Genomic DNA, 26,922 nt, shown 5'->3' on the forward strand with positions numbered 1-26,922 from the left:
CAAATATCAGCTAGATTCAGATTCAAATCAGTCCCTCTTATCTTTATAACTGGGAAGGATTTTTTTCTGGCTTAAATTGTTATATAAGAAAAATACAGGAGTATAAGAGCAGCCTTTGAAGAGAGCCACACATTTATGGAGAGCTAATTATATTGTTGATCATACAAAACAGATTCATTACGAACTCAACATGTGGCACAAAAGTCATTTCAAGAGTGGCCTTATTTCAGCATTAAGCGAACCGAGAAGTGAAAATCCTCATAAAAAGCCAAGAGTTATAAACATAATCCTCCAGTACGCCATGTCTCAGCAGGCAAGATTAAAAAGACAAAACAGAACACTTCAAGACTGCAACAACGAAGATTTTATTAGAGTGAGGAATATATAATCACTGTACAGAAAACATTGAGAGTAAAAGTGTGAAATAACTGAACCACTCACTGTGCATTCTGGTTGCTGAGCCTGTTAGTGATGATTTAATTGGATGCCTATGGCTGGGTAACTTATCAACACTTAAAAACATTTTTGTAAGCAGGCAAGAAATGATTGTCCTTTCTAGATGGTAACATTGCCCAAGGTGGGAAATAAAGGATCATATGACATTACATTTAAAATTTACTCGGGGAACAAAGTTGGTGGGAAGGGATGAGAGGAGATTGCCATAGTTCTGTGGGGTTTTTGCTGCACCGAGGAACTGCGGCCTCTCTGCTGTAACTTTGTATGTACTTATATTTTAAATAAGAAAATATATTAACAGGTACAAGAATTCTCCATCAAATCCAGCCTCTTCCAGTTATCTTTGGCTTGAGAGGAAGTTGCTTACTTTGACCTTTGAGGCCCCCAAGGATGGTATAAACAATCATTTTCCTTTAAAAATTAGTTGGTTTTAAACCTGTGAAGAACAGAGACTCAAAAAGCTTCTCTACTTTCTGAGCTCTCAGTGCTCCATATTCCTAAATCTGCAGCTTTTTCCTTCCAAAGCTGCTTGGTGAAGTCCACAAGGGCTTGAGAAAGTCTCTTTCTTGAGCATTTGTTTCTTTCCACCACGTGTAGGCTAAAGGCTTATTTTCTCCAATACTAAAAGAAAAAAAAAAAACAACATAGAACAGAGTTTATTCAACCTGGTTTACTCTCAAAGAACAAAAGTTTTGAGCAAATGGAATTCTGTGCTTAAAAGCATGGTGAAATGCCTAGGGGCAGGGGATTTTCACAACCTTTAAGAGAAAAAACAGCACAGAAACCAACTCTATCTGCCCCATGACAAATGATTTCAGTTAACCCACACAATTCTGCTGGTAGATATTCCCTATTTTATTTTGGCATCCAATAGGAAGGAAAACAGAAGCCTTGTCCTGAAGTCCCTGCATTCTGGGACACAGCAGCACTGGGATTAAAGTTTGGAGATATTCTAAAGCCATGAACTTCCACAGCGTAGTAACTGGTAACTGAGTTTGCTCCTAAGCAGAAAGCAGTCAAGCACTGATAAAACCTCAAAGCTGTACAGCTACACTTCAGGTGGGACATCCCATAACCTACAAACTTTCACTTTTCTAAGCACTGCTTAACATCACCCCTAAATGCAACTGACTTGATTTGTAAATTTACATGGGAAATAAAATGTGAAGTTAGACACTTTATCTGGAGATTGTTTCCTGCCTCTACAGAAATAAATAATGCTGCTAAAATGAAAATGACTCTCCAGGAAGAAATGCCTTTCCAGTCTTCGTTAGTATCGATTAAAATTAGTATGCACTTCTTCCTCCTCTTGAGCACTATTGTACAACACCATTATCTTATTCTAAATGTTAAATTTATTTACTTTACTGTTAAGGAGACAAATAGTGCATAAAAAGGTCTGTAAAATACCTGATAAAATAACAATTAGAGATACATTAGAAATTAAACCAAAGGCTTCGTAACACAGCTGTGAACTAAAATCAATTTACAATATTGTTACAAAAGAACAATACTGAACTGATTCCAAAACATCCTGAGTACTTTATCCAAGCATTTTACTTACTACAGAGTGACATACAGAATACTGAAAAACCGTGGTTGCTATAATAACCAACCTTATTAAAAAGCTCTTAAGTGCTGCAGTAAACTGCACAGATTCCTTGTTGGCCTATTTTGGAGGCAGTAAAAGAACAAATATCTATTGATAAACAAAAAAAAAGTGTTGAAGAGCATTTAAAATTAAATATTATGTGGCATTAAGCTAAATCTGCTGTTTACACTTGTGTCATAACACTTGTGTAGTGCTGGGGTTTTTTTCAGTCAACTTGTAATACTATTAAGAGCAAGACCATTGGCAATTCAATGCAGAATTATAAATGAACAAACTGAAGCTTCAGTTGGCCATTGTGTGAGATGATCCCTTTACAGCAAATTCAATGACCCATTAATTGTTCATTTAATGATTTACAGACTCCATGAAGACCACAGCAGCAAGTTCTTAAGACTGCCTCAGATAAAAAGGAATGACAATGATTTTGACCAATGAAGTACTAAGTACCACTAAAAAGCGTCCTATTTCATTTGTAATATAAAGGGAATAGACATTAATTACATAAATTTCAGTGAATTTTTTGTTTTTTTTTTTAAATACATGAATAGACCTCAGATTCTTAAGACTTGCCAACTGCTGATTAATTTGTGACTATTCTTTTTGCATCCTCCTCACACTTGCAAGCATCCAGAATCCTTGTAAGGGCAAGCCTGTAGGTGTAACTGTTTTCACAGCATGAATAAAGGCAATAACTGGCAGAAGAATCCTACATCACATGGATGCAAGAGATGCCCTAAGCACTTACAAAGCAACACACTACTGTTTTCATTCTAGGTATCAGATGCCAAAATCAGAAAGGAAAGGTAAAAGCACACAGCTTGCACACTCTGCAGCAGTGCACAAGGGGAGTTCTGGGCCTTAGTAAACACAACACCTAAGACTGTGCTGCAGTTCAGCACGGGCCACTGGAGAGGTAAGACCCCCAAAATGAGATAACTGTGACAGTAGTGACTGGTACATCTGCTTATTTGGTATGCAAAGTGTAATATACACTGTGAGCTTGCTTTTTATCTCCCAAAAATATGAATGGAAGATGCTGCTGTATGTATCAGCCTGTTGCTTAGAACACCATTCCTGGGAGCTGAAATCACAGAATGGCTGGAAGGACCTTAAAGATCAACTCGTTCCAAACCCCTGCCATGGGCAGGGACACTTCCACTAGACCAAGCTGCTCTAAGGCCCATCCCATAGAAGCCTGGGATAACATTCTTTGGTACTTTTCCATATTCTGAACAATCTGTCCTGAAATTTTAAAAGCAGTTGTAAGTGCTGAAGAAAGATCAAGGAAGAACAAGCCTGAATGGAAAAAGTAAAGGTTATCTAAATCAAACCTGTAAACTCTGACTTACTAATACAGCTTCACAAATGCAATAACAATTATCTGGGAGAGTCTGGCAGTCACCTAAAACCAATGAAGTAAAAAGACATGTCTTAAAAAGGTGACCGTACGTGATTAAAAGGAAGACCTACACACATATTGGAGGCACTTAAAATTTTGATCTTGAATCTTTGTAATGGCCTGTTTTTTTTTACTTGAACTCCAAGATAGATGCGAGGCATTTCGCACTTTGTGTTATGAAATTACAAAGACCAAAGAATTCCGTAGTAAATGACAACAAATTTCAGATCATTTTCATATAATTACACTTCCTTTTTTTACATCACATAAAAGATCACCTTTATTCAATACATGTGTGGATGTAAATGACATTTTTCCTTCTTCTGCACTATATAGTGCAATTCTTCAAAATAAAAACTAAGTTTGAAGGCAGCAACAGAAGATCTTTAGCAAAATGGATAGCCATAAAAATAGTTCTGCTCAGTTATGTCAGAATTTGATCAGCATTTTGAAGAAAGAATCAATAAAAATAACTGGGATAATGACTGACTTTTCAGAGCAGTTTCATTTTTCCTCTTAATTCCATTTCTTGCCATGAGTCTAATACTTAAGGCAAACAGTGTAGTATCTTAAATCCTGGACAAGCACAAACCAAATGTCAGATGGTTTTAGAGGAAAAAAAAACAACACTGTAAATTTGAAGCAGGAATGCTTTTGTGAACATGGTTTTGTTCTACATGAGAATCAAATATTTTATTGTCTGACAGTGATTTGCAGTAAGACAGCACAGAGCTGGAGGCAGCACTGCAGGTGGAGTCCCACCAGAGCACAGTAGAGGGGCAGAATCACTTCCTTTGCCAGGCTGCTGGGGATGATCTCAGGACACACTTGGCTTTCTGAGCTGTGAGTGCACAAGGCTGGGTCATATCCAGTCTCTCACTCACCAGCACTCCAAGTCCTTCTCAGCAGGGCTGCTCTAAATCTCCTCATCCCCCAGCCTGGATTGATACCAGGAACTACCCTGACTGCAGGTGACAGAACCTGCATATTTGCTAAGGTGTTTCTCAACTTCTTCTAGGATCACTGTTAGTTTGTTCTCTAGTCCTGGCAGTTAAAACAGAGTTTTATTCTGTAGGAAAATGAACTAAAACATCACAGACAGTGAAGTTATGTCTTAAACTCAACCACTTGCAACCTCTCACCTTGTTCAGCTTTCACACAAACCAGCAACTGAGCAGAAGGTATCTCACCTGTGCAAACTTGTGTATCTGCTCCACCACAGCTGCAAAGAGGGCATGAACACTTTCATCAATTAGACTCTGCATATAATGGACAGCTTCCTCATCAGACAGGTCCAAACGAAACTTGTCCTGCACCTGGAATGGGGGCAGAAATGGCTAAAATTAGTTCAACACATGCACTATGCTATCTGTGTATACAGCAGCAGACATAGTAATTTCGGCTAAGATAGTTTAGTAGAGAATCTCTCTTTTACTTCTAAGTTACAGCAGATTGCTGGAAATTTACAGTGCTATATAAAACATCTATTTCAAATCCTTTAATCAAAATTAGTGTTTAAATGAACTAGAAACAGACCCCTACATTTCATTGCCCCAACTACTAATTTCAAAGCTCAAGGACAGAAAGTCAAGGGAAGTACTTGGACATAGGAGTTTAAGCAGAACTGAAGTGGTACGAGAAAAAAGAGAAAATACTCAACATTTACTAAAAATGAAATGCCACTTGAGAAAAAAACACATAGCTTTGCATATTAAATACAAATTTGGAAGAGTCTGGATGACCCTAATAATTTTTGAAAAGATGTAACACTTCCTTACTCTACATCTATTTTCAGGTAACACCATCTTTTAGAAACTGTAAGGCAATAAGTAAAGAACACAGAATCAGAGGAAGGGCTGAGCAAATCAACTCTCCTAAAACTGACCTTTATGTGGTGGGTGTGAAGGTCATTAAATTTGATTGTATCCACCATCCACAAAAGGTTGGAGACACTGCTACCCCTCACATTGTTTTTCCTTTTGACAGCAACATAGTTTAATCATTGCTCCAGTATCACAATTCATGTATGAATTAAAAGCTTAATGCACTATAATTAAGAATACAGCAACATCCATACTTCCCTATTTCCACCTTGGCAAAGCCAAGAACATTAATGAAGGGGCCTTTCTGTGACTTCCAACTAATTTCATGGCAGTTTTTCAGAACTGATCCAGATGGTAACACTCTCTAACATATAGGGCTAACTAAGCTTGGTTTTATCCCCTTCCCCTTTCAAAACTCTTTTGAGAAGTCTAGATCTGAGAATTGCCTAATCAATACTATCCCCTTAAAGTACTAGTTACCTTGCAAAGAAGTGCTAATCACAATACGTAAATTGCCCAGCAAATCCACATTAATTGCAGAAAATTTATTGCTGCCACCTAGTAACATGCTTTATTCCCATAAAGATAAATCTCAAATGACATGAACTCTTCTGGAGACCATCACATCCAAGTACTTCAGTCTCCTGCATAATGAACTAGGTAAAATGGTATAAAACAATTTTTTCACCAAGTACTTATCTTCTACTTTATCTATGAGAATCTCCTTTATGGTATCTTTATACAAAGACAGAATGTTTCACATCCTCAGTAAATTGTTTCAATGATTAATTGCCCTATTTAACAAGCGTGACTTATTTGCTATCTGAATTTGTCCAATTTCCATCTCAAACAGTTGAGCTCATTAAAACTTTTTCTATTAAAGAGCTGCCTATCAGAAATCCCCCTCATGTAGGCAAATATCAAATGATTTATGTTTCTTCTTAACCTTCTTGTGGCTGTGACTAAGGAGACTAGCAGTAAGACGGAATCAAGTCTTTCCTGAATGTTTTCCATGCATTCCCCTTTTTTTTAGGCATTGACAAAAACGTGAACCAAATTATTTCAACAGTGCACTTAATAAGGTTGAATTTGTGAGATGATACTGCCTTTCCTTCCTATTTTGTATGCTTTCTGTGCACCAAGGAAACCACATACACAACCACACTATGACAGCAAAAATGCTCCAAGATTGCGGTTTAGCATAACTCTGTGTTCCTTTCAAAGGCAACCTACTATAAAATAGTACCCTTCAGAGCTGTAATAAAAGCCTAAGTTAGCCTGCTAAGTATGGAAAGATCATGGAATCATAGAACGGTTTAGGTTGGAAAAAAGCTCTATGATCATAAAGTTGCTTTACTCAAAATACCATTATAACTGATACGATGGAAGTAAGCATAAATTGAGTTTTTCCTCCACTTCCTCTCAAAAAGAAGTTTGATCAACATGAAAGAATGGATTAAACAGGAAAAGTTCAAACTTTCAACAAAGCATGTACCAGGGAGAGATTCAGCAGATATTTCAGGCTAATAGTATAGAACTTTTATCTTCGTAACAAACACGATGAGAAGGAGGTTTATTATCTCCCACAGACATATCAGAAGTTTTTAGACAGCCAATGACGCACGCAGTAGAATCCAACTGAAGTTAATGGACTATTCACATGCTTGCAATTATGCACAAGTTTAAATACCTCCCCAAATTACAGCACAGATTTCTTTCAGATCTATTTCCATGCTCACAGAAAAGGTGATGTTAATGAGAATTCAGGAAAATTGCTCACTCCAGGCTTCAAAAAAAGGAAAAATCACCGTAATGCTCTTTTACACAACTCTAGTAATCAAACACTTCAGCGATCTTCTAATTTGCTCATGGAAGACCTTCTCAGAATTCCTGCAGTTAGGGATATTAAGATGCAGCTTAATTCTATGGAATTAATGACTAATTAAACCCACTTCCCACAAAACACACTGGCACACTGATACATGTGCAAAGAAATTTATCCATGGTTAGATCTTAAAATCAGTTTGCAATGAACAGCAGGATCAAATGCTGCTGAGTATCAGATCTTTGCATGAAAGTTTTTCAGCCCTGCATTAAAACTGACTGCTGGAATCTAGATGAGAAGAAACATGGCAAAACTACAAATTATTTCTTGAGCTGCAACAGCAGCAACTGACTTCTACTTCTTGTAGGAAACCAACAGTAGTCCTTATTTGAAATCCCTGAGTTCCAACGTAAATGATGTATTCTAAAAGCCAGTAGTTTCTCACAGACCAGGCCAACTAGGAAGAGATTTTTGCACAGTGTTAAAAATACAGGTGAATTTGGGGGGTGAAATTCTGATGAGTTATACAATTATCTCATTCTACACACTTATGAAGGATTGCCACCATGAAGGCATCAAAGATATTCCATCTGAAGATTTACTTAAAGCTGTCACTTTGATATTTAAATCAACAGCATTGTTTTAATTTAGTATTTATTAAATAGAAAATAAATATATTTGATGAATCTGGTTAAACTTTTGCTTTGTTTCGAGAAAAGGAAGTTTTAAACTCCACACCACATACAAACACTGTTTTTCAACATTAAGTCTCAACAGAAGAACTTGAACATTCAAGGATGAAAAGGCTGAATGAACAAGTAGAGTCCATGAAGATACTGACATTCAACTTGAAATATTAAATGTATCCACTTCCTATCCCCCTGCAGAGTGGATAGTTTAGTAATAAACTACAACAAGAGGATTGCAGAATTATATGAAACGATGTAATTCTGAAAGTAGAAATTTTACTATCCTTCAGTAAAATTTAAAGCGCCTTGTAAGAAAGCTACTGTCAGTTATCATGGTAGAGCTTTTATTTTTCAAAAAACAAATAAAAATTAAAAGGGGAAGAGACTATGAGGGACAGTTCAAAAGAAAATATGGGGGAGTGAGGGTGAGAAGCATTTAAATATAAATTACTTGTGGCTGCACTGATGATAAGCTAAAAAAATGCTGATCATCACCTGCAGCAGAATTCCATATAGGATGGGAACTTAGTAAGTATAGCCAAAGCATGGGAAAAATATATTTTACAGTAACAAAAAGAAAGAAACACTACTTCACACCATTATCCCAGCACAAAGTTAACTAAGAGGGGAAGAGCATAACATCTACCAGAATAATGGGCATTGTTAACTGCTAATAAATTTGGACTTTGTTTTTGCTTGAAGTGTCTTCAAGGAGAAGTAGAATGAGTATTGTTTGGAAAAGGGCACCAAATGTGTTTATAAAGCTGATTTCATAGGAAACTCTCAGGCCCATAGAGTTGTGTAAAGTACAAAAAACATGATGGCAAAAAGAAGACATGAAATACTCAAGAAAATACTAATCTTATTAAAAAGTGTAGTTAAAGGTCTGAGATAATGGTAGGCCAAAGTCTTCACTCTGTTGAATGAATCTCCCCAGGTTTACCCTTTTTTGGCATTTTGCATTTTCAGAAGTGTGACAGACTTAGGATTGAGATATGATACATACACCCAGTAGGGAACAGAGCTTGTGTGGGTAAGTGCACTTTCTTGTAAAGTTGCAAGATTTTTCACTTAGGCCTTTTGTTCCTTAACCACAAGACTGCCTTTTCTCTCTCACCAAAGAGCAGATTTGTATGGATTTTTATTTTTCTTTGTCCTCAAATTTGATACTGTACAATATGGGCCAGGGGAATCATATTAAACTCAATTTTTTTTTTTCCACTAGAAATCATATTCTCCCTGCTAAAAAAATTACCTAAAATTAATTGGGTACTTAGGGCTCAAGGTTATGATAAACTTTTTAGAAATTCTGTGGAAGCTTTTATCGTCTTCAGGACAGCATCCTGAACACTCATGAAGCTCTGCTTTTCATCACTATTGAGGAAGGTAATAATACATTTTAAGGTGCCATAGAAGATGTACATATGAGAACCCTTTCTCAATCCTGTTTAGGTTTCAGACAAATTGCAAGTCAGCCATTCTGAAGAATGCACCACCAAGACTGGTCGCTGCTCTACTATTTATTCTTCCAGCAATATTAAGCAGCACTGCTTGTGTTTTATATAATTTTATCACACCAGTATGGGATTGCTCATTGCAAAATCAGCTGCTTACAGAGAAATTTCAGTGTCCTTTTCCATTAGGTCATAATACACTTTGGATGTCATCACGACTAAAACCTCAGACAAAGATCAATTTATAGTCAGAAAACAACAGTATATTTAGTGGTGTTTTCATGATTATTTTTACTGTTTTTCCTTATAATTATTACCAGCACCCAGTATCCAACATTCATGTGGCAGAAATTGGCATTAAATTCTTTGCTTAACCCTTATCACATTCCATCTTTTTCAGTAAAATACTTTCTTGTTTTCCCTGTTGCTTGCAGCCTAAACAACTCACAGAACAGACTATTCAGATGTTTTATTTGCATGAACATTTTCATTTGGAACACTAGTCCAACAACAGCCTTTGTTTTCAAGGGTTGAATTTGAACAAACTGCAGTTTCTAAACAAGCCCATGTATGCTTCTCTTTTTTTTTTTTTAAGTAGAAGGCACTAAAGATGTTAGAGAACATCTCTAAATTGAATATGTGGGAAAATCAGGGTTTCAGCTGCAACAGTACACAAAGATGATACTATTCCAGCTCAGAATTTCATCATGCTGGCCAAAAACTTACAGTCAATTAGAGAGTGCGATATAAAGCAACAGGACAATAAGAGGGTTCTCACACTCTTGGTTCATGTTGTGATGTTTATTCCAACTTTTTTTTTTTTGTATTTTGGAATGAATTAATATACATGAAAAATCAACAGCCTAGAAACAGAAAAGCTGGGTGTGCAGCTGCAGCATCATTACCCAAATGGACACAGACATGAATATCTGTCGAAGCAAAATAAGCTCCGTAGCAATGTGACACTTTTACAAAGAATAAACCTCCCCAGAGCAGCAAGAAAATATGACTAGTGAAGCAAAGAGACTCTAATCATGCAAAACTGAGTTTATTTCTCCTATAAATGTAAATTTCCTATTGGCATCAGGAAGGTTTCCTAGTGCCACCTTCTAACCAATGATTGTATTTTCAGTCAGGTGAAAAGGGACAATCACTGCCTAAAAAGGCTTGTCAAGCTCCAACTTAGAGGTCCTTTCCATTTTACTAACTTGGGAACTCAACTCTCAATTATCCATTGACTGACTGGGGAGGAAAGAAGAGGGGGAAAGAGCAGTAGGAGTTTCACTATAAACTGGATGAAAAAAAAAAAGGAAAAAATTATCTCAGGCTTAGGAACAAACTAGCTCAGAAACTCTTTCTGTACCTTCAGTCATAGCTCTGCTTCAGCTTTTATACCTGTACAATAAAAATAATTTTACTTTGATATAGTCAATGTTTCAGGAACAAAACAATGTCTGCTCCCTCTTTTTGATAGTTTCCAAATAACCACACTGATCATTTTCTTATCAAGGGGGATGAGCCCTCCTCAGACTAGGAAACACAGAGGGTGCTCCCAGCGTTTCAGTCCATGGAAGGATTTTCCTCTCTTCTGAGCGGTTTGATTTTAGCCTTTTCTGTGAGTATCCAAAGACACTGTCAAAACAGAATGGGCTGCTTTCACAGACAGCAGTTACCTCCTGCTTGCTGGGAGCCAGGTATTTGTGCTGCCTGTGCTCACAACCACCTCGTCTGTAATGCAGTGTCTTTGCAGAACCTTCTTTAATCAATGGGCATCTGAAACACAGCTCAGGCAATTAGGACACTGTCCTTTAATGCCTGCTGAGTCCTTTGTCTGCCAGTGAATCACTGGTCCCTGATGTTTTCTCATTTAAAGGTCAAATTTGCTATGAAGGACAGATAGAAACCATCTGGCTTTCCTGTAGAAAAATCAAAAGCTTTTTTTGTTAGGAGGTGACAATGCTGAATCCATTAGCTACAGCTGAAGAGTGATGGTCTACTTCTTCCTTACGCAAAACTGGCTACATAATTGACTCCAGATTTTAGTCATTACTACTTAGGATTTATAGCACTGGCTAATTTTAAAAAGCCCAACAATTAACAATTAGCACTGCAGCTGTGCTGGAAACAGAAAAACAAGGAGCACTGGCAGAAAAAAAAATAGTGAGAGTGGGGATAACTTCATTGTATTATCAGTTATGCACTGACAGGTCAATATAGACTTCAGCTCAGCCTTTTTCCTGAAAACTGAAAAACATATGTGAAGAGTGGAAAATTTAAAGGCAATTACCTCAGAGGCCACAGAAAGGGAAAGGCAAACTGGGGAGAATCTTCTGCTACTTTTCAATTTAATTTCATTTTGTGACATTTTTGAGCCACGGCAGGTTTTCAGAAAAGCCTAAATCAGAGAGTGGCAGTAGGAGATGGTGTCGTGAACCATGAGATGAAACACTATACTGACAGCTCTCCCTATAAATAGTATGGAGAGGACAAAAGGAGATGAAAGGATCAAAAAGACAACTAATTTTAAGCTCTGCAGCTACTTTTTCTTGGTTAAAAATGGATACTTTTTTTGCTATGAAACTGAACAGGACGAATTCGAAGAGGATTTCTAGAGGTCTGAGGATGGAAACAATTTTGTGCAGCTGGTAATCCCTGTTTTCAGGTTCTTTTCTGTGGGAAAAAGTAGTGATCGAAAATGGAGTGAGGCAAGTGAGTCAGTACAACAAGCTTTTCTTACAACTGAAAGGGACTAGCCTATCTATCCATAAATATTGGGTATATTCACTGCAAGCGGATAGCAGTGGATAAACAGTTGTGAAACTTCAAACAGTTTTGTTTGTTTTCAGGGCAATGCTGACTCACTCATTGTCAGTCCAATTTTAGCTGTGGGAATGCTTTGTTAAGGTCAGCATTGATTTAATTTCTGACAACAAACGTTACACAGTGCAAGTAGGAAGGGAATGTCAAATTTTGGTGTGCTCTAAATCCACATCTCCAGTTGAAGCCACAGGGAGTTTGTGTTTCTTTTCACGCCAGCAGGAAAAAATATATCCCTTGTCACTTTTCTCTGATAAGCAAAATCAGTTTCTGTAGAGTTTGTTCTCTTTTGAACAGGAAGAATGTGAAAGTACCTTCAAGGAGGACAGGAACACACTTGTGCCATAAACCACGTTAGAGGTGCAATCTATACTTATTTTGCACAAAGTTACACACGACAGAAGCTGCTGTTCCAATTTTGACTTCACTTGATGTGCATTTCTCCCAAGACTTTCCAAAACCCTTAGACAGAAACAACACCTGGGCAATATGCCTTCAGTTAAGATTTTAAGCTTGATTATACAATTACATTCTGTCAGTGAGCTTCCTGGGATGCCAAGCTGTTACTAGATAGTACACAGTATTTTGAAAAAAGAAAAAAAAAAAATTGGAAAAAAAGATAAAAGAACCTGCCTTCCTTTTTGTTCCCCTCGTTAGCTGTGATATTACTTATGATTACTTTCTGCACTCAGATTTTTCTAAAAACTCTTGCTTAACATAGGAGTCTTAAATTTGTAAAGGAAAAAAAATGAAATCATAAATCATCCAATGCCTCACTGAAGAGGACACATTCTGTATAAGTTTCTTTACAATCTTACTTGGTTTCCTTATTTGTCTGAACATCAGAAAGTCCAAGGATTGCTGACTTTCAACCATCTTCTCTTAACTAGTCTAACTAGCAAGCATCCCATAATAATACACCTATATACCACAGGAAATAACAAGAGAGAGTACAAGAAATTGAGACATGGACAATGTCAATAGTATTCTTTATTCTTTTTTCAATTTACTTCACTCTAGCCATCATTACCATATGGTAGACGCAAATTTTATGCTTATTTAGACTATGTATGTGATTACTAAGATTAAACCTACATTCTGGCTCTAAGATCTCAGCAGAAAGTTTAGGAAAGAGGAACACAAAAAACATAGCACGTTTTTACATCTGACTGTATTTTCACTAGCAGGCAGATACTTTCTGCAACATAAAGCACCTCCCTGCCTACTGGAAGTGAAGATGATACATGATGTCTCTTTGTGAACATAAAGATTAGACTTGAACTTGAGCTACCATCTAACATGGCAAAGAAATATTCTTTAGAAATAACATTTGGAGTAATTCATGCCTACTTGATAACAGCAGTATAGCTATACCTACTAAACTTCCAGTATCAGAGATCTTTATGCCAAAAAACCGGTTTGACAAAACAACTGCAGTATAATACTTCAACAGGCATTATAATATATATAATACACTTCAGTAAGCGTTCCTTTGCTTGAAAAGAATTTTTTTTTCTATCATCATTCTCCTTGCAGTTTAATTATAAAACTAGTATTCTGATTAATCTCAAAATTTAGGTAAAGGTAACCTAACTAGTTACTCGAGTTACTTGACTTTAGATGCCTGTGAGACTAGAGCCTCACTGGCTCCAGTGAGCATGGACCAAAAGAAGGGCTCTACAAAAAGGATTATGATTGTACTGCAGCATCAATGAGGAAAATGCTGTCTGTGAACTTCCACCTACACTGTTTACCAGGACACCTTCTTAGATACAGAAACATTTGTAAATCTCCACCTTTGTCTCCGGTGAAAGTGATACCACGGCTGAAATGGCTATTGACTTGTCTCACACATCAAAGGTAATTTAATTTTGCAGGTCAGTCCAAAATAGATCTTTACCTAATTTGAGTCTGTTGATATATATATGGATTTTTTGTTAAAGCTTTAAGGAAAAAAATAAAAATCAATTGAGATGCTGAAAGCATTTATTCAATTTTCCTACAACAAGGTACAGTATTACCTTGTTAAATGACTGAACGAACTTGCCACTCAACCCAAGAGATGCAAGACACCTTGTTCCTTTCTTTTATTAGTACTAACAAAGTTTATAACTGATTTGAGATGGGCTAACAAAGATACCCAAAATAAGTTTTCTAACACATTATTTTAAAAAAAAACAATCAACAGTGACATACTCACCATTATATAACGGGTTAAGATGATTCTGATTCCAGCCCATTTACAGCTGTTGTCTGGTTTTCTTGTGGTTCTTGGTTGGTATTTGTTTGTTTGTTTGTTTTTTTGTTTGTTTGTTTTTGATTTTGTTTGTTTTGTTTTTGTTTTGTTTGTTTGGGGTTTTGTTTTTGTTTTTTTAGGTTTCTTTTCCCCAGTGAAACAGTAAACCCAAAAATTGAGAACTAAATAAAACAATTGCTGTTGTATGAGCTTTCAACATTGTCATATGCACCCAGTAGATTATAATATCAACAATTGCTTTATGGAAGGTTCCTCTGTTCACCTCATCTTCAGGGATCCCATATCACATATTATCTTTTGCACAAATTTAGGGAGTATATTCAAAGGCTGATTTTGAACCAAAAAGACTACATCTGAACTGCTAATAGTGGTCAAAACCAGCTGAGCAGTCAAGAAAAAAAGAAGAGTTTATATAAAATAACAATACTTGGGAGATCTGAAAAACTTGGCTATCTTTCTGACAATATGTTATTGTGTGGGTCTTCTTTTGTTTTTTAAAGGAACAAGCACACTGTAAATTAACTCAGAGAACCCAGAAAAGTAGGATCTTTTCCTCTCAAAGCATTTGAAAGTGATTTGCATTCCTTGTCAGAAGCACTTGCCTTACTGCTTCAGTTCCAAGTTTGAAACACATTTTAAAGCCTCTGTGAACAGACAGCCTTGAACTTACATGAGGGTAAAAGTCACAATTCACCAAGCTGCAGTCACTGCCAGAGCTAACAATCCCAGTAACTAATTGCTGCATTTGATCTAATAGTGATCTGTCATATAACAACTATGCTTTCCATGCAAAGAAGGCACTATTATTTATACTTTGTAAGGGAATTTAGAAGTAACCACATGGATCTAATTCATGGCTCTCACAACTTCTTTTTAGATACTGCTTCCTTCCATGATCTCCAATTGCACACAATGCCATCATGCTTTACATAATCTTGATTTTTAACCATTGTACATCAGTGAACTGTAACATACTTCTCAGCTGTAGAAAAGACTTGTTGGGTTTTAATTCTGTATGATGATTTGTTATTTCAAGAAAATTATACAGGAAATTTATATAGACTAAAAGAGTTTTAGAAGTGTCTGAAATACTAAAACGTTGCTATATTAAAATAATCCTTTACAAGTATTTTACAGAACCTGATGCCCTACTATCATTAATTACAGAAAGCATATACCCTTGGACAGCACTTCTAGAGAGTTTACTACCATAAAATGCAATGCCAAGATACTAACAAGAAACAAGGATATTTCATGTTAATTAGCAAGCACTGGGAAATTCTGTTTGATAAAAACATATCAGACCTCATGAGAGAGCATTCAAGGCAGGAATGAACAATGCCACATGTCTAGTGGAAGGTGTTCCTGTCATGTTGGAACATGGGGGTTGGAACAAGGTCCCTTCCAACCCAAATTCTGGGATTCTATGATCAAACGACAGGGAACTCTGAACAGATACTGAGTAAGATTAAAATACACAGCAAGTCTCAAACCTACTGATATAAACATGAAAGAACCAGCACTTCTGAAATTCAATGAAACCATTTGTTTGGTGTCCTGATGACTGTTTCAGTCAACAACAAACTTTCCCAAAAATTACTCTCTGCTCTGCCTGTAGTTGCATACTTCAAATTTCCTAGGATTTATGGTGCATCTATTTGTAAACTTTGCAATCTAAAAGATCTTCCCCTCCCTTACTGTATATCATGCCTTTTTCCAGTGGGTAGTAAGAATTAAACAAGTCTTCTTTATAAAAGTGAAATTCATAGACAGGAGTTGCATACTGCTAGGAAGGTCTCTTCCTTCAAAAGAAGGTGTCTCTACAAAAATGTAGTTACTCCCAGAACTTGGTAGGTATTGAACCATTTTAACTGGCTACTTTAGGCTTTTATCTCCCATGTTCTATGTGAGTTATCTACTCAGTCTTTGTAGGGCATTTAGGGACAGAGGTGAGGTTCAAATATTGATATAGACAAAGAATTAGCTGTCATTTTTGCAGGAAGACAGTCATGTGGAGGGAGGACTGTCACCTTTACCACAAAACACAGTATTTGTGGCTAGCTCAGCCTTCCTGGAAATGAAATTGAATAGCTACATAAACTCTTTGTATCAATTTGAAACCAAGGAACTCTGAACAGAAATGCTCAGATTCTTGAAGGCAAAAAAAAAAACTTTGTTTGAGTCACAATTTAGTCTTCTTTAGGGAAATTATATTAGAACATGAAATATTAATTTAAAGATTCTGAATCTCTGCTTTCTGGCTTATTGAAAACAATGAAGAACAACCTTTTTTAGAGAAAATCCACAGCTGAAATAAAAATTACACTGAACTAATTTCCATTGGATACAGAGGCTCCACAAAGTCCTTTGTGGAATTAAAATACATAGCCCTTCACTATAAACCAGGTTATAAAAGAGCCAACATTTGTCTAAAATGTAAGTGCAATGAAATCTAGATGAACAAGGATCCAGTATTTTTCATGTCAACTGGTGCTCAAATGCCAAATGGAGAAGAATGGCTCAAGCTGGAGTAGAGGGACAAAGTCAGAATTATGGGACATCAGCCTGTTTTCACAATAAACAAAAATTTCTTGGTGATGAAGACATACCAGCCTACAGGTTTCAAACCTTCAGCAGACTGGTTTTATAAAACCATCCATGACTTACAGTAATCTAGACTAGATGGAACAACCTTTCATGATATAGTCAGTGTTGACTGCTTTGGTTATAAAAGGTTTGATAAGGTGGGAACAGTGTTCTCACCTAAAATACCCCTTGGAACAGAGTGCTAGGGCAGACTGTGCACTACTGCATGGATGATAAAAAGCCATTCTGTATTTATGGGCACATGTGCTAAATGATCTCAAAGTACACGCTCCTATCTTTAACTTCAATGATTCTAGAAATTGATCAAAATTTCCTGAATGGGAGCAAGTGTTCTCAGGTCAGATACAAAAAAGTCATCACAAGTGACTGAACATTTCTTAATGAGATGACCTAGGTTACAGAAAGACAAGGAAAGCTTTTCAGTTACCTTTTTTACAGTCTTGTCGGGTTCAAGAGCAATATCTGGAATGTTGGCATCCACCATGAGAGAAAATAAGTTCAAGATCAAGTTGGAATACCTAAGCAGAAGAGCAAATTACGTAAAACACTTTGTAAACTGAACAAAAGACATTTTTTGTAAAAAACTTAAGAACTCATCATCTTAAGAGTGAATTGGTAATTCTTCAGAGGTCCATTTGCAACATTTAATTGAATATATTTATGTTAAGAACATAAGATACTAACATTAATCATCAAAGTTTAATTCTCAAACTCTCTCACACAGTCAAAACTCAATAAATTGCCTTGATTTTATTATAATTTGCTAAAATTACCAGAACATTTACTCAGAGGCACATCAAATATAAACTGTAATTTCATATATTTTAAGATTTAATGCCATTTTCTACCTCAAGTAGGACAAACATTTGCTAGAATACTGATTCAAAGGTTATTTTTTATTAAAAAGCGATACAGCAGTATGATATAAATTAGCATTCTGAGAGCTGAACTCTTCATAATTACAAGACATGATTTTTCAAGTCACTGTAAGGGCTTTTGACACAACAAGTTAAATATTTAACCAGATCCAAGTCTTCAGTTGCTAAGTTAAGCTCCAGTAACAGTGGTAGCATGCTACACTTCCGAAGTACATATGTCATCTATAACCATTAAAACAGACAAGGCAGAGAACAGTTTTCAGCTTTGAAATGGTGTTGGAAGCACTCAGTACTATTTTTTTAAAGAAAACCATTCTGCCCTTGCAGGAAATTAGCTGTAAGCTGCTTTTTGAAAGGATAATTTTCAAGCTGTTCAACATAAACTGAAACTCCCCTTCCTCTGCAAAGAGGTCTAGTTCTCTTAAAGAGACTATGTATGTAACAGACCTCAAAATTTGAAATATTGCTTTGCTAAGAGCATCAGGAACTTCACAGATGATAGAAAATGAATTCTTAGCAGCAAAACTTGTTTATTAGGAAGCTGCTGAACATATATAAGCTGACAGTTGCAAGTACAAAGTATTTTAACCATACAAAATGATTGCTTCATGGGCATATTTTACAAAGTAAATACTGCTCAAAAAAACACCTCTCTAGACAAGTGTAATTCCATCAAACACTCATGATACTTAATTATTATCTGGAACCAGCACTGCCTAACACATTCCCATATAAGATTTAAGGTTTTATAACGCAAGCATTTGAAATAAACTGTTTGTCCAGAAATCTTCAGTGTCTACTTTGTTTTAGCTGTTCTGTTTCACTTTCACAGGGGCGAGGGACTGGAGTGGGGAAAATTACTTTTACCACAAGTCAAAAGAGAAGCAGAAAAGTTACTCTACAATTTTGCTTCAGACCTGGATAAGAAATCTGACAGTCAAGTTGCTTTGCTGCCAGGAACAGACATCACAGATAGTACTGATTTTTTTTTTTCCCTACCTGTCTGAAACAAACAAATCTACTTTAAACATCCTTAAATCTTACACATATGTGCTCTCAAGTCTCTTTGTAGGTTATTGGTAGCTTCCATCAGCAGTTTTTCCTTTGAACAAACCCTGAGACCCTTTTGCTCTTGAAACGCATAGAGGACAAGAGCTTATGAGCACTGCAGGTGGTTACTGGAGTTATTTATGTGATGGAGGCTTGTAAAAAAGATTTCAAAGGTCTACTCATCATTGCTAGATGCCAGTTAAGAGCTGGTTCTGTTCCCCACAATCAAGTCTTTTGGTTCTTGAAGCATAAGGTCATCTAAAGAACCTCATTAAAAAAAAAAAGTAGTTTTGGGGGAGGTATTGAGTAGAAAAAACCCAGATTAAGAAAGAGTTGCTCACTATATTATCCACAGGTCTGTCCTCTGCCCCTCACCCCAGCATTTCTGTAACTCAGTAGTCCACTGTCATCCTTCTTACAGGCTACATATTTGGCAAATATGCCATGAGGTTCACAGCTGGACAACTGACAGCCCAAATTCATCCTAAGAGGAGACATTCTGCTGACTCACCTGAGCTAGGAGGCTGACCTGTAAGAAACAAACACCTTTGTCAAGCAAGTGATATCACTCATCTTTGACATCTGCATTACAAAGTCCTCCAGAATGGCTGACTTCCATTCACAGCCAGAACAAACTTGGAGACAGGAATTCCTAGGTTTAAGAAGGTTCAATTAAGCACCTAAATCCAAACCCAAATCCTTCTCACACAATTTGCTTTTCTCAAAGCTCAGTACAAGCTAACTTACAAAACAGATGAGCACCTGGCTACACTGAAGGTTGATTAACTTACAATTTTAACATGAAGTGTTGTTAAACTTTAAGAAATCCAAGAAAAAAACTCCTACATAGAAGAGGCCTTATGTATTAAGGAAGAAATGCACAACAGACAGAAGTTCAAATTCTCACTGCTGTGTTTTCTGAGAACAGAAGCTTTTGGTTTTAAGTGCTTAATATATCAAATAAATGCTTGATCCTAAGCATTCCTTTATTTATTTTTTCAACATTTACTTGGCTCCTTTGCATATAGATGCCCAAGAGCAATTAAATATTTAGGCTGTTGACACTGCAAATACTCTACCAAATTCGAAGCTACAAGACAAGGACAAGAGAGTTTACAGTTATTTGCAGTCCCAGACTAAGGCCCTGTTTACCTGGTCAAAAATTCCTCAGTTTAAAATGCAATTGCCTTTTTTCAGTGTAAATCAGGACCCCCCCATGGCTCACTTCTTCTCAAGACCACCTACACTCCACTGTCATGTCCCAGTTGGTTTTCATAAATGATACCAGCCACAACTTGCCCTGCAACACACTCAGAATGCAGAGGCTGCTCCTTTATTACAGCACTGCTGACAAACACACACAACCCATTACTATTGTTCAAGGAAGTAGAAAGCATCTCCCCAACTTCCCACAAAGCCCCCAAACAAACAAAAAACCACAAAATAATGATCATGATAATAATGCCAAAATGCTTACAATCTGGAACAATGAACAGAACTATTGTTTTACTTGTAACTTTTAAACACCTTATATTTGTTTTCACTATGCAACACCCATTCCAGTAGGAATGGTGGAACACCAACATACAGTACTTGACATATGTAAGGAACTGGTTACACCTCAGGGAAATAAAGAACAAAAATGAAACACAAACTGGGGAACATGACAGAGAGTTTGCATTTTGTCTTAGCAATCAGAAGTTATGGTTTCACACTCCTTGGCCAGAAGGTGTATCTGTGAGTGGGTTTCTGCCAACATGCAGAGCTGTTAGAACTAAGCAGTTTCACATCCAGTTGTTCTTTCTTTTCAATAAGCAAGCAAGCTCAATAATTTTTAGTTCTAGTTGCTTGAAGTAATAGCTACAGTAATTCTAATATTCTCCTACACTATCTCTGTTGAAAGCCTTAGGGATATTTATCCAGAACCATTTAAAAATATTTCCCTATTAAGCTGAACAAATATTGGAGAGACTATAATTACAACTACAATCACAGACATTATAAATGAACCTATCTTGATTTACAGTTTAGGTTGTATACCAAAATTACTGCTATACTCCACACCTACTGATGATCTTTGTAGCAAATCATTACATAAATTAATTCAATGAATAATCCTTCACTGACACAACAGACCTCTCCATTGAAACAGCTAGGTTTAAACAATCAAAACAACTTCAGTATATGACAAATAAGAAATAAAGCATTACAAAACAGCTTTAAGCAATTCAGAACTTGGAATATGCATTAGCCTTTCTGATTGTTCTCTGACACCACAAGTATTGTTTGCTGGTAACATGCCACTGTTTTTTCAAGTTGTTGAATTGCTTTTAAGCCAGTAATATTAGTTCTTAGACCAACTCCTTACTCTTTCTCCTTTTAACAAGTGGAGAACTACATACAGCATTTTATTTCATATCATTGACTGACTGCTTTTCATATTACATTGTACTTTTCACATATGCTTTCCATATTACTGGTTTTTTCCACATATTTGGAGGTTTGCATTATGTAATCCTGATATTAAAGTGAGATTATTTCATCTCTATTGAAGATGTGGTAAATCAAATCCCTGGACAGACCAAGAGTGCTTACCTGTGTTCTGTTTAAACAGAACAAAGCTGAGCTACTTGGCTCAGAAAGCTGATGGTAACTAATACAGTCACTGCAAAAGAATGAAGCTGATTCCAAATTTAAAGAAGAGATCTGTTGGTCTGTAGATACACAGAGTCTAAAGAGGTTTTAGCTGCCACAGTTCTGGGTATCTAAAGAAATTTCTAACATATTTGATTGTCACTACAAGCAGCTAATTTTTGTCCCACAGGACCTGAAGTCAACTAAGCATATGTGTGTGTCAGCTTCAAGCCAAAGAATTTGATTGTCACTAATCTAAACTGGAGGAGGATGAAGCAGCAAATGAGTAATGACTTAAGAGTTAAAATGACAATTAACTTGATCACCAATAACCAGAGGAAAACATGCTTAAGGGCAAAAACATACCCAAAAGAGAAATATATAATTTGACACCCCTCACAAGTTCCGAAATAAAGCTATTTAAGTTATTAAACAAGCAAAGCTGGGGGATTTAACTTGAAGAACAATTACATTCAAGCTCCACCACTGCTACTATGTTTTCATTCCTTTGTTTCATACGAATTCTTGAGTTTACGTTCACACTTAAGCAAGTTTTGGGTTTTCCACAGAAACATTTCAGTGATTCAGTTGCTCCTCTTCTCTCCTGCTTTATGGTGGCTCTAACAAATTTCAGCACAAAACGAGCCCTGTTACCTGCGGAGATGCAGGAAGGCCGTGTAGCACTGCTTGCGGAACTCCTGGTACTGCTCACTCTGTGTCCCTCCCATGCCTTCCACCATCTCCTTGTTCAGCTTCATCGGGGGAGGAAGGGGCTTGGGGTCCCGGCCCAAAATGTAACCAAAGTCAATGTGGAACAGTTTACCTGCAGAGGAAAGAAAGGCAAAAATGTCACATAGTTCTTGATGCAAAGCTTAGAAAAATAGAATTTTTAAGTCTAGTCTCTAGAGACAGTAGGGAGCTCTCAGAAAATAAAATTCATTCTTTTCTGTAAGGTTTATAACGGTATATTTATATATTCATTTATATATTCAGTTGTTAACTTGAAATTGTGGTTTTCAAGAAGTAAAGCTGATTTCAAATTCACTAAGCGTACTAAAAAGCAAGATCGCTTTTTCTGCTTTTTTGATTTTTAAACATATGGAGTATATTCACAAAGACTGAACCAATATTTAATACTGGTTAGTAGATATTTAATGCTCAATTTATATAACAGATACTATTAAGTCTTTCCACTTTCTTTAGAATGTATTAGCAAATTAAAATAATACTAAAAGCAGTGCAACGTGTGCATCCTGTTCAGTTGCTGTGGCATGAAATATGGTAAACTTGACACAGAACTAATACAACAAAGGGAAAATAAGACTCAGGATCCTAACAACAACCTTTTGAAGCCACTAAATATCAAAGAAGACTTCAATGTGGTTTCAAAAGTCTTTTGAATTGAGTAAGGTCAAAATTTATCAACAGCTTGGAAATATATTGAAGAAACATCACAACTCCAAATCTGAAATTGTATTGCAAATGCACCAAAGTCTGTCATGCACTCTTTCAGTACTAAAATGAGCTACAACGCTTGATCACCACCTTCTCCCTTTCAACTGACTACAGTTAAAACATTTCTGCAGCATTAATGTAACGAAAAACTTCTATATACCTGCTGTCTTCAAATGCTCAAGGCAACTTCCCTTCATATCAAGAACTTGCACATGGTCAAGCTTCTCACCACGGTGCTCACACCTTTACTGGGGAGAATTCACTGTATTTCCCTTCAGTAGTACTGAGCCAAGTGCGAGACGCAACAGGTGGCAAAATGGACAATTGAACTTCAGTTGGTAAACTGAAGTTTACCAGCAACTTCAAAAAACCTAAAATATCTGGATATACTGAAGACTAAATATTATATAAATACACAATGTTGTTAATAGAAATCAAAGTAGAACAATTCATAATTCTTAGGAGGCCATTTTCTAGGAACACTCTTGATTCACTTATATAAAGCAAAAAAAAAATGTTTTTCAAAGTGTTCTGTAAATGTTTTTTCAGTTTGAAATGTGTAATTTAAGCAACGACTTGGGCCATAGCAGAACTACATCACAAAAAGATGGTGAGATTGCAGATATTCACACAGATACAAGACAAAAGATCTTTTAAACAAGAATGTAGAAAGTTTTAGCACGATTGTTATCTAGACAGAGAGACAGCACAGAACACAGAGTCTTGTTTCAGAATTATGGAACTGAACAGCACTACACAGGGATGCATTTGCTAAGAGGTGCTTTAACCTACAGCACCTGTATTCACTGAGATTTTCATAAGATTAGGTGCTCAGAGCTCCTGAAATAAAAAAGGCTCAGTATTTTTCAATTAGTCACCCCTCTGACTATTTCACTGAATGGCTGGGCTTCGCAAACGAAGATTTGGGAAGGGCTCTACCCACGTTTGTCGCAAGCACGCTGGTGGCTAAAAAGGCCAATATGAGACAGGCATGTCCGATTGCAAAAGGCACAGCAGAAAGACTCCTTAGGTGGTAAATTCTGCAAGGCACGATTCTTTCTGTGTTGTCTTTTCTCCTCAAGGGTGATCCTGTGTGCGTTCTCAAAGGCATCAGTTGTGTTATAGATGCTGTGTCTCCAGGCCTCCCAACTGGAGGCCAGAGTAGACCAGTTATGTTGATCAGTATGGCCAAGGCTGTTGTTTCAGGGAGTCCTTGTATCTCCTCTTCAGGGCTCCTCTCTTGCAGCAGCCAGTGGCAAGTTCACCATAGAGCAGGATCTTAGGGAGGCGGTGGTTGGTCCTTCATCCTGGAGACGTGCCCTGCCCAACACAGCAGTAACATGGCCTCAATACTCGTGACTGCTGCTTGTTCAAGAACAGATGTATTGGTCACAAAATCTGACCAGTGGATGTTTAGGATTGTGCGGAGGCAGCGTTGATGGAAGCGTTCTAGGAGACGCAGGTGGTGGCGGTAGATGACCCATGATTCAGATCCGTATAAGAGAGTAGACAGCACCATGGCTCTGTAAACACTGATCTTGGTACTTTTCTTCAAGTGTTTATTTTGCCAGTTTCTGACTATTTCACTGAATAATAATGTAATATCAACAGAGAAGGCTGTTTGATATCTGTCATAAGCACTTTTTCAACCCAAGAATCAAATTCCACCACAGTCAATTTTCTATGGGAGATCGCATGGAACCTTAAAAGGCAGGTAAAGTATCTGCTGATTCATAAGCGGCATAACCACTACATTTTGCATAACTCATTGTGCTATAAAAAAGCCTTCTTTCCTTCAATACGTTTTTTCTGTGGTGGTACAGGAGCTACTTTTAGATATCATTTTTGTACACCAACTTTTTGAAGTTTGAACATACACAACCTCTCCCACCACTAAGTTACAAAAAATGTTTAATTAAAAAGTTTTGGGGACCTGTTTTCTGTTCACTTATTCAAACCTGTCACCTTGAAGAGTCAAGAGATAACATTTTGAATAAAATAGTGACTCTTGTGGCAGTAATTTTTTTTTTCTAGTTTGCTCTGGAGATAGGGAATAAAAGATGATAATTAATAATTTATATTGGTAACAAAGATGCACCTAAAACATTCAAAAACATTCCAGGAGTTGAGCGGTAGACACTTACAAAGTATGAGATGAGGCCATCTCTGCATTAACATCATAGTTTTACTAGCTGAACTTAAAAATCCAGCAGATTTTCCGGCTGACTCAAAATTTATGTCCAAAGCTTCCATTTAAATGCATTAAATATATTTAATACTTTTCAAACCCGTGTACTAAACACAGACTTGACTAATTTTAATGCAGCTCCTCCAAGATAACTAAACTAACCCAACCATGTCACAGAACATGGACAGAGGGTTCTCCCTGGGGTCTGCCTGAAGCTCCTACACCAGCACAGGGGGAGCAGCCTGAGAGAGCACTTCAATCCTAGAGATTTCCACAGAGAAACTTGACCCATATTCCCCTCAAGCACTTGATCATAACTGGAGAAGCAAAGAACAAGCCTGCTTTGGACAAGTTAAATTGGCTGCACATTTAATACTGCCAATTAGGTGATGTTTATATTCTTACTTATGTTAATAAATAATGAATTTATCAAGATAATGAAATTGATGCTTTGAAATCTTCTAGTATTAAGATAAAAGGTTGGAAGTATCTCAAGTGATCATCTCAAGTGAAATTCGTATCAGGGTATAACAATGAATGTTTGTTCCACTTTCAAAACATTAATGAATGTGATATTATCACTCAGCATAAGCCCTATTACAAGAACAAGGCTGGAGAAATTTTCTGGTATCTGTTTGACAAGGTTTAGTGTCAACAAATACTAAATAGTAGCAGACAGAGCAGGATAAAAACAGCAATCTGGACAGTCTCTATAAAGCAAACTTTTGTTTATTATATGAACTTCAAGACAAGTAAGAAAAACAAACAAACAAAAAAACCAAATCAAAACAAAAACACAAACCCCCCCACTTTGCTCTAAAAATTACTGTAACAAGAGTTCATTTTTTAAGAAGACATAAAATATATTTAATAAGATTTTTTATTCTGTAAGAATTCACTCTTCACTGTGAAAAGCTCATTGCGTTGTAACATAGCCATCAGTCCCGATATGTGTCTTAAGGATAGGGGCAAAACCTGCAAGGAACAACTTAGGAATTGTTTTTTTGGTCAACCCAAAGATATTTGGTTTTGTTTGTTTGTTTGTTTTTACATTACTCAAAAGATTACTCATTTGAAATTTGTCAACCTCAGGTAAGACAATGCTTGTCTAGTAACCATAGCTGAAAAACAGTCTACAGCAGAATGAGCATCTTGTTTGGGCAGGTTTTGAGAGAGATTTTTAGTTCTGGAGAGTCACTAATTTCGTGCAGTTTGTATTTGACAGTTTCTTAGTTATGTAATATGGTTGGCAAGAAGCACATGCACACCTTCTCAACAGAATTTAGAAGATGATTCCATGCAATCTTCATTTCACAGAATCACAGAATGGGGGAGGGTGGAAGGGACCTCTAGAGGACACCTGGTTGAGCAGGACCACCCAGAGGCAGCTGCCTTGACCAGGACCACATCCAGGCAGTTTCTGAATGTCTCCAGGGACGTACTGTACAACCTGTACCAGCCACCTCACTGTAATCCTTCATACTCATATCATGATATTTATATACAGTTATCACCTGACTGCTCACCAAATTAGACTGCACGTGACCTTTGTGTAACACCACCTCCTTTAAAGGCCTTGAACTTCCACGTGTTATAAAACAATTACATGTCCTTCCTTCAACAGACAGTGTGAGTGTCATAACACATACACTTCTATCTCTTAGACCATCATGTTTTACCATGATTCAACTTCTTCAGATTTATTACATCTTAATTTAAAGGGCTCTTAATTATTAGACATGTCTATAAATTACAGACAAAACTGGACCTTTAGCTTT

The 26,922-nt window shown here is 36.8% G+C and overlaps 1 protein-coding gene across 3 annotated transcripts in view; it reads right to left on the reverse strand.

The window, feature by feature from the left end:
- Positions 1-341: 341 nt before the first annotated feature.
- The window catches only part of PIK3C3 (phosphatidylinositol 3-kinase catalytic subunit type 3), a 68,830-nt gene continuing 42,249 nt past the window's right edge, over positions 342-26,922 (reverse strand). For all 3 annotated transcript variants that reach the window (XM_064642303.1, XM_064642304.1, XM_064642302.1), the window contains 4 exons: positions 22,156-22,324; positions 17,367-17,457; positions 4,658-4,783; positions 342-1,077 (listed from right to left, as the gene is read on the reverse strand). In XM_064642303.1, coding sequence (XP_064498373.1) covers positions 1,063-1,077; positions 4,658-4,783; positions 17,367-17,457; positions 22,156-22,324 — 401 coding nt within the window. In that variant the 3' untranslated portion in view covers positions 342-1,062. The remainder of the gene's footprint in view (positions 1,078-4,657; positions 4,784-17,366; positions 17,458-22,155; positions 22,325-26,922) is intronic.

Source organism: Pseudopipra pipra, chromosome Z, assembly GCF_036250125.1.
Source record: "Pseudopipra pipra isolate bDixPip1 chromosome Z, bDixPip1.hap1, whole genome shotgun sequence".
In the NCBI taxonomy this organism is placed as follows: domain Eukaryota; kingdom Metazoa; phylum Chordata; class Aves; order Passeriformes; family Pipridae; genus Pseudopipra; species Pseudopipra pipra.